Source organism: Erythranthe guttata, chromosome 9, assembly GCF_056151865.1.
Source record: "Erythranthe guttata isolate IM_541 chromosome 9, IM_541, whole genome shotgun sequence".
NCBI lineage: Eukaryota > Viridiplantae > Streptophyta > Magnoliopsida > Lamiales > Phrymaceae > Erythranthe > Erythranthe guttata.
In genome coordinates, this window is record NC_142541.1 from 1,066,154 (window position 1) to 1,075,378 (window position 9,225).

At 38.1% G+C, this 9,225-nt stretch overlaps 2 protein-coding genes across 2 annotated transcripts; both read left to right on the plus strand.

Moving 5' to 3' along the window:
• The first annotated feature begins 750 nt into the window (after window positions 1-750).
• On the plus strand, window positions 751-3,443 carry LOC148767820 (uncharacterized). The gene is made up of 2 exons (XM_088823471.1): window positions 751-1,041; window positions 2,753-3,443. Exons 1-2 carry the CDS (start codon window positions 818-820, stop codon window positions 3,216-3,218), a joined length of 690 nt encoding a protein of 229 aa, XP_088679597.1. The 5' UTR covers window positions 751-817; the 3' UTR covers window positions 3,219-3,443.
• Window positions 3,444-6,089: 2,646 nt separating this feature from the next.
• On the plus strand, window positions 6,090-6,764 carry LOC105978143 (uncharacterized). Its single transcript, XM_013003561.2, has one exon. It carries the CDS (start codon window positions 6,090-6,092, stop codon window positions 6,762-6,764), a length of 675 nt encoding a protein of 224 aa, XP_012859015.2.
• Window positions 6,765-9,225: the final 2,461 nt, after the last annotated feature.

The window sequence follows — 9,225 nt, forward strand, 5'->3', positions numbered from 1 at the left end:
ATTATTCTCTCTAATTTTCTGCACACTTCTACAAACACTATACAAGTCTATTTATAGGTACAACAATGGATGAATCTAGATGAAGTTGGAACACCAACCATCAATCTTGGGAGCATCAATCATCACTTTGACTAGGGTGTTTGAATGGGAGAGAAATAGACACATTCTAGAAAACTTTAGCCAATTCCAACAATTAATGTAACTAAGCTCAGTAAATTTACTATTAAATTACTTCCGGATAAGCTTTTGTTCTATTCAATTTGTACTTCTAAATAAGCTCTTGCTCATTAATATAACTAAGCTCTGCAAATAAACTTTTATTTCTATTTATTTATTTTTAGTCGAACTCTCCAACTAAACTAGGCAAATAATCTCTATGCTCAATATTCATATATTAGATCTCGAAATCTCCCATGACGAGCTTCGTATACTTAGTCATATTTATCGAGAATCGAAAACTCGGTCGGAGTTTCATTACAAGATTGTGTGGAGAAAAACGATCCAGTCGTACTTTGAGAAAGAAACTAAGGGGTAACTTCGTCATTAGCAAAATAAAAGAAATTTTAGCAAATAAGCAAAAATCAGCTAATTTTCCCTTTAAAAAAAAATCAAAAGACCGCATAAGAGACTATATATGAACGTGTTACGAGCTTCTCTGCTTTTCGATTTCCTACAGTACTTTCCTATTACAACTAAAGTCGCACAACTCATTTTTACCAATATCATATATTTAGCAACCCCCACTACCTAAACTTTATTGTCAAGTTCAAGGGAATCCATCATCGTCATCTGATTGAATTACGATTGTTTGTAGAAAATGGGATTTCGAAGAATCTTGATTCTGGTAATTACTCTGTTCATAACAATTTCAATAATAATTAAAGACAAGGTTGATTGCAAGAAGACGGTAGAAACACAACAGTACACAGTGATTCATACAGAATCTGATTTTGAGGTTAGATTTTATCAAGAATCTGTTTGGATGACTGCCCCCGTTGATCTAATCTCTTTTGAAAAATCCACCAAAATTGGCTTCCACAGGTACCCTTCTCTCTCTCTCTCTCTCTCTCTCTCTCACTAAAAAAAAGGGTAAATTCCACTTTACCTGTACTCTGCCCAATAACCACTTTACCCCTCGTACTCTTAATTTCGTCGATTTACCCCCTTGTACTTGTACGATTTCTCAATACAACCCTCTTCGTTAACTTTTTTTCGATTTTGACTCTGACGCTATTTGGTCAAGAGTCAAGATATTGACGTAAATATTGAATTTTTTCGATTTTGACTCTCGAGATTAGAAAAGAGAAAGTTTTACACATTCATATATATTTTTCTTTGCACTAGGTGGAATAGATCAATTTTTGGGTCTTGATTTTTACTAAGTTAGGTGTTCAATTTGGGGATATCTTTGAAGGGGAAGGGGAAGTGGTGGGAGAAGAAGAAATGACAATATTGACGGAGGAGAAACGACGCGTTATAGGCAGTGGCAATTTTATAATTTACAGAGTTGACCAAACGGCGTCAGAGTCAAAATTGACAAAAGTTGAAGAAAATGGCTGTATTGGGAAATTGTACAAGTACAAGAGGGTAAATCGGTGAAATTGAGAGTACGAGGGGGTAAAATAATTCTCAAGCATAGTACGAGGGGTAAAGTGGAATTTACCTAAAAAAAAGGCAAATTGCACATCAACCCCTGTAAATTTCTAATTATCGCACTTTACCCTCTCAAAATATTTAAAAGTGAATGTCCCATTCGAAATATTATTCTTGTTGTACACTGCCGCTATAGCAAAACTCCGATGGATTATTCATCGGAATTGAGTATTTTTGTTGTACATGGCCCCTTTAAATGTTATTTTTATTGCATGTTGCCCCTTTAAAATATTATTTTTGTTACACCGTGCCCTCCAAGAATTGTCTAATGTGGAGTGCAATGAAAATAATATTTCGAATGGGCATTTTTTCAATTTTTAGGGGTGAAAGTGCGAAAATGAGAGATTTAGACGAAGTGTATTTTGTCAAAAAAAAAAAAAGAAGATTTCAATTTTCGAACCGATTATTTTTGAAAATTTTGTTTTTTTCTAAATTAGGACAAATTGCATTTCAACCCCTATAATTTTTTCATTTTTGTACTTTCCCCCTAAAAATTCACAAAAGCGATAATTTCCTTTCGAAATATTGTTTTGGTTGCACTTTGCCCATTTGCCAATTTTTGGATGGCGTCAGTGCAATTAAAATAACATTTTAAAGTGGCAACGTGGAGAAATAATATTTTTAAACATGCAACAAAAATAACATTAAAAGGAGCAAGGTGCAACAAAAAAACTCAAATTCGGTGAATAATCCATCGGAATTTTGCTATGGGGCAATCTGCAATAAAATTAATATTTTGAAGGGGACATTCACTATTTAAAAAATTGAGGGGTAAAGTGCGAAAATATGAATTTCATAGGGGGTGATGTGCAATTTGCCCTTCAAATTACATATAATATCGATATTATTAAGTATTTTATTTTATAGGTGACTAGAAAGACGTAAAATTCCGAATTCCGTCGATTATGATCCGAAATTTTCCAATTGTGGAACAAGTATTTTTAATTCCGATTTTCAATTTTTTTCAGAAACGGAATTGAAATTAGTTTTTCACTTCCGATCCGATTCGATTTTCACCCAAAGTTTGGACTAATCAAACACCGAAAGATGCCTATACATATATGATATACTCATTCCAAAATTCTATTGCAAATTGCAGATTATTTCAGTACATAGAAGGCGCGAACTTAAACAATTCAAGAATACAAATGACAGTCCCGATTCTAACAAGCATCGTCCAACAGGCGGGCCCACTTCACTCATCGGCGAACTCCGTGAAATTCTACCTACCGGTGAAGTTCCAGCGGACCCCACCACTTCCACTTCCCGAGCTGAACCTTCGACCCGATTGGTCGAAAAGTCGTTGCATTGCCGTGAGGAAATTTTCGGGATTTGCCAGGGACGAAAACGTCATTAAGGAGGCTGAGAAGCTGGCTGTGAGTTTGAGTAGGTCGCCGTTGTTCAACTTAACTCCTTCTCCTTCTTATGATGGGGATGCTTACTCCATTGCGCAGTATAATTCGCCTTTTAGGTTCGTTTCTCGTGTTAATGAAGTGTGGTTCGACGTTAGCGGAATTGCGATCGAGGGCTGTGATGAATCCAATAATCTATTGTCTGAATATTGAACGCACTCTGTAAACACTTGGATTATAGAGAGAGAAACAGAAGTTGATTGAACGAGTGGTATTGTTATCTATTCTTGAACATCTGAGAATCCTCGTAATCGGGAAATTTACAGTTTTCATCCCTCAAGTTTGCAACGATTTCACATTTGGTCCCCCATGTTCGGAAAAAAACACATTTGGTCCCTTGTGTTTTAATAATTTGACACTTTTGGTCATTTCCGTCAATTTACTGTTAGTCCATTGTTAAGTGTATATTTATACACTTAATTGTACCTTTTAATTGGAGCTTTTGGTGTGTTTTAACAATATTTGGTGCTTAAAATGGTTATTATTTGTATTTCAGGTACAAATTGAAGAATTGACAACTTATGGGGTAAAAACTGCAAATTCGGAGAAAAAGTGGGCCAAAAGTAAAAAAATCAAAACTCTGAAGAATTAAGAACTAATTCTCGCACGGCCGTCCGGGTTTACGAAGTGGCGCATGGAAGGAAGTTTAATTACACAAGGAAACCGCCCTCTTATATTTTTGCACCCTATTTAAAGGCCAAAAAACACACAATTAGGAATTTATCTTTTAGACACGCAATCTAGGAGCAAGAGAACAGAGCAACGAAGACGAAGACTTGACGAATCTTCATCATAGTTCTCCATTTTTACTTTTATTTCTCGATTTTTATGAACTTTCGTATTTTTATTATGCTTTTCGTAGAGAACATGAGTAGCTAAGTTTCTTTTATCTAGGATTTTGTTGGAACCCTATGTGGTAATTCGAACCTATTTTTCTAATATTATGCAAGTTTAATTTTTCGATTATTTCTTCTATGTTGATCTTATTTAGCGCATGAACGTAGCTAATTTATGTTGCTATGTGTTATTGTTAGAATTGATCGACAGATCGTTTTAATAATTAGAACATGGATAGAAGAGCCTTCGAGTAGTTTTCACCGGATGAGTGTGTTAATTGCATGTATTATCGTAGACATATAGATAATACCTTAGGTAGCCGTTTACAAGACTTGTTATTTAATGCTTTATTCATAATTGGTTTGCATAGACATATAGTGAATCGGTTATTAATAATAGACTCATAATACACGCGACAGCGGGTTATGAGTAATTGAGTGTCTTGGGTTAATAATCGGGAATCGTAACTTGCGTGATAGAAGATTAATTGGGTGAAGAATTATCGCATAGGGGAAGATAAAATCCTAGATCCGTTTTTATATTGATATTTTCTCGTGTTTAATTGCTTTCTTAATTAGTTTAATTGTTTAATTGATTTAAATTGACAAACTTGCGTAGGCTGGATAAAAATCATAGTTGTTAAAATTTGGTACTTAGGATTAATTAATTTGAGTATTCCTTGTGGGATCGACATCCGACTCTCACGAGTCCACTTTACTACTTGTTTGCGATACGTGCACTTGCGTGTTAGGTATTTAGCACCCAATAAGTTTTTGGCGTCGTTGCCGGGGAATACGGCTAAATTATTTATTTATCCTAATATTAAATTTGAGCAATTTTTCTTACTTCAGCCGTTTTATTTATTTTATTTAATTATTTTATTTTTATTCTTTTGTTTTAGGTACTTTTTATGCGAAGAGGACACGACACGAACTTGCTACCTCTTGATCCCGAAATTGAGCGAACGTTTAGGCAAGCCAGAAGAAATCAACGGTTAGCTCAAAACGCTCCCGCAACGATGGAAGAAGAGATTAATCGTAGGGGAGATGACCAAGGGCGCCTACCGGATGCGGTGGGGGAAATCGTCAATGAGCAAGAGCAACGCCAGCTAATTAATCCACCACCTCGTCAACGAGCACTGCATGAGTACACCGTTCCAACACTCTATGGGTTTCAATCAAGCATCCAGCAGCCCCACATTGAAGCCAACAATTTTGAAATTCGAGCGGGACTCCTCACTATGCTCCAAAACAATGGGTTATTCAGCGGATTGGCTCATGAAGATCCACATCTCCACTTGGTCAACTTTCTCGAAACGTGTGACTCGCACAAGATGAACGAAGTATCACCCGAAGCACTGCAACTCCGCATGTTCAAACACTCTTTACAAGGAGCAGCCCGGGAATGACTACAAACTCGAGCGCCGCACTCCATCTCGTCTTGGCCCCAGCTAGCACAACTCTTTATGAACACATACAACTCCCTAACAAAAACTGAGAGAATCCGGAGAGAAATTCAAAACTTCATACAAGAAGCCGGTGAAGCATTATTCGAGACGTGGGAGCGGTTCAAGCAGCTAATAAGGACGTGCCCGAATCAGAGACTTCAAGAGTGGCGCCAACTGCAAATATTTTACGATGGACTGCAAGACAACTCGAGAACCGTGCTCGACTCTGCAGCTGGAGGTATGTTCATGAGTTTGACCTACGACGAAGCATACGAACTTTTGGAGTGAATCGCTAGAAATAAATACATGCGGGCATAGGATCGGTCAAACAGCGGAGCCGCTAAAACGGGAGGAATTTTGGAGTTGGACGGGGTCACTGCAATCACGGCCCAGTTAGAGAAGCTATCAAAGCAAGTAGCGGCTTTGCAAACTCAGCAAGTCCATGCAGTCCAAGCTCCCGACCGATGCGTAGACGAAACGGAGTCTCTAAATTATGTGCATGACACCAACCGACAGCAGAGGAACGCGTACTCCAACACGTATAATCCGGGATGGAAAGATCACCCTAACTTTGGGTGGGGAGGAAATCAGCAAGGACAAAGGCAAGCACCATCTCAAGGTCAACCTCCTAATTATTCACGACCAGCTCCCGGATTCCAAAATCCGCCTCAATCTTCGCGAATATCTTGGCCCAATTTATGACGACTACCCAAACATCCATTAGAAATTTGGAAACACAGATGGGTCAATTTGCCACCCAATTGAACGCGAGGCTCGCCGGTACATTACTGTCAAATACGGAAGACCCTCGAAAGGGCAACAACGAGCAATGCAAAGCCGTAAGTTTGAGGAATGGAAGACAACTAGAAGAAGTGGCGAAGAAGGCAACAAGCAAGGATGGGGGGAAGCAACAAGAAAAAGAAGCGGAGACTCTGACAGATCCACCAGGTGAAAAAAGGGTCATTGCGCCTAAGCCGACCCCTCAGGTACCTTATCCTCAACGCCAGATAAAGGCGAGGAATGAGTCGTATTACAAAAGTTTTCTTGAGCAATTGAACGAATTACATATTAATATTCCTTTTACTCGAGCACTTGAACTAATGCCTCATTGGGTGAAATTTTTGAAAGACATGGTATCAAGGAAACGGAAATTCGGTGAACATGAGATGATAGCCTTAACCGAACAATGCAGTGCCATTCTTACTCGTCCAATTCCACCAAAGCTTGGAGACCCGGGTAAGTTGACGATTCTAGTCGCTATCGGAGGTAAGTTCTTTGCAAAATCTCTCATAGATTTAGGTGCGAGCATTAATCTCATGCCTTTCTCAGTTTTTCAAAGTTTGGGATTAGGAGATATAAAATTGGTATCTGTGACTTTACAGTTAGCCGATAGATCACTCATATACCCAAAATGAATAGTAGAGGATGTGTTAGTTAAAGTAGATAAATTCATCTTTCCTGCAGATTTTGTAGTTCTTGATATGGAAGAAGATAAATAAATTCCTTTGATTTTGGGAAGAACTTTTTTGAGAACGGGTAGAACTATAATTGATGTGTATAATGGAATTTTATCTATGTCTTTTGGGGATGAAACGATTAAATTTGGTGTTTTCCGTACAATGAAACACCCTCAAGAGGGTGATGAATGTTTTGCTTTTGATGTGTTAGATCAATTGAATTTTGATTTCGTTGAACCTTTAATTGCGGATCCATTGGAAGCATCTTTGAGTGTAGGAACATCAGTTGAGGAAGAAGCAGTGACGGAACAATTATGTTGGTTGGATTCGGCAAAGCCGCTGTCAAGACCACGCTTTGAAAGTTTGGAAACGGAGCTCCCATTAACTGTCACTTTTAAGCCTTCAATGATCGAACCTCCGAAACTTGAGCTTAAAGTTTTACCATCTCATTTAAAATATATGTATCTTGGAGCTCATGAGACCTTACCTGTTATTATTTCTTCATCTTTGACAGGTCTACAGGAAAAGAGACTTTTGGAGGTCTTGCGAGAGCACAAGCTAGCACTTGGATGGACAATTGCCGACATCAAGGGCATAAGTCCAACTTTTTGCATGCACAAGATCATATTGGAGGAGAGCCATAAATCTTCCGTGGAACAACATAGGCGATTGAACCCCATCATGAAGGAAGTTGTGAAGAAATAAATCATCAAGTGGTTAGACGCAGGTATTATTTTTCCTATTTCCGATAGTGCGTGGGTTAGTCCGGTACAATGTGTACCCAAGAAGGGGGGAATGACTGTTATAAAAAACGAAAAAATGAATTAATCCCTTCTAGGACAGTGACGGGTTGGCCAATTTGCATGGATTATAGAAAATTGAATAAAGCCACTCGAAAAGATCACTTCCCTTTGCCCTTTATTGATCAAATGCTTGACAGACTAGCTTGTCAAGAATTTTATTGCTTTTTAGATGGGTATTCCGGTTATAACCAAATTGCCATAGCTCCCGAGGATCAAGACAAAACCACTTTTACTTGTCCTTTTGGTACTTTTGCTTTTAACGTATGCCTTTTGGTTTATGCAATGCTCCTGCTACTTTTCAACGGTGTATGATGGCAATTTTTACGGACATGGTTGAATGTGGTCTTGAAATTTTTATGGATGATTTTTCTGTTTTCGGTGATACGTATGACACTTGTCTCCAAATACTGGCTAAGGTTCTTCGCAGGTGTGAAGAGACAAATTTGGTGCTCAACTGGGAAAAGTGTCATTTTATGGTGCAAGAAGGAATTGTGCTAGGACACAAGGTGTCAAGGAAAGGGTTAGAAGTCGATCGAGCAAAAATCGAGACAATCGAGAAATTACCACCACCAATTTCCGTAAAGGGGATTCGAAGTTTCTTGGGACATGCGGGATTCTATAGGCGGTTCATCAAGGATTTTTCCAAGGTTGCCAAACCATTGTGCAATTTGTTGGAGAAGGACGTCAAATTTGACTTCAATGACGAATACATCAAAGCCTTCGACGACTTGAAAACAAGGTTAGTAACTGCTCCTATTATTGTTGTGCTCGATTGGAATGAACCGTTTGAGCTTATGTGTGATGCCAGTGATTTTGCGGTAGGTGCCGTGTTAGGTCAAAGAAAGAATAAAAAATTTCATTCAATTTACTATGCTAGTAAAACTCTAAACGAGACACAATTAAATTATACCACCACTGAAAAAGAGTTGCTAGCAGTTGTTTTTGCATTCGAAAAATTTAGATCATATCTTATAGGAACAAAAGTTATTGTCTTCACGGATCACTCGGCTTTGAAATATTTGATAGAAAAGAAAGAAGCAAAACCTAAACTTATTAGGTGGGTCCTATTGTTACAAGAATTCTATTTGGAAATTCGTGATCGTAAGGGTAGCGAAAACTAAGTAGCCGATCATTTATCTAGGCTAGAAATGGAATTAAAAGATTCAATTTGCATTAATGAAAACTTTCCGGATGAACAATTGCTTGTTGTTGAAAATCAAGAAGTACCATGGTATGCGGATTTTGTGAATTACTTAGTTAGCCATGTACTTCCACCTGAGCTCACTTTTCATCAACGTAAAAAGTTTTTACACGATGTGAATTTCTACTTTTGGGAAGAACCCTTTTTGTTTAGACAATGCAGCGATTTAGTCATTCGAAGATGTGTACCGTAAAGCGAGCAAGGAGATATACTTTTTCACTGCCATGGCTCGGATTATGCGGGACATTATGGAGGTGAGCGCATGGCGAGAGTTGGTAAAGATTGCTAACTTTGGCCAACTTTGTTTAAAGATTGCTATAATTTTGTTTCAAGTTGTGATAGATGCCAGCGAGTTGGTAATATTTCAAGGAGGCACGAACTCCCATTAAATACAATGATCGAAGTAGAGCCCTTC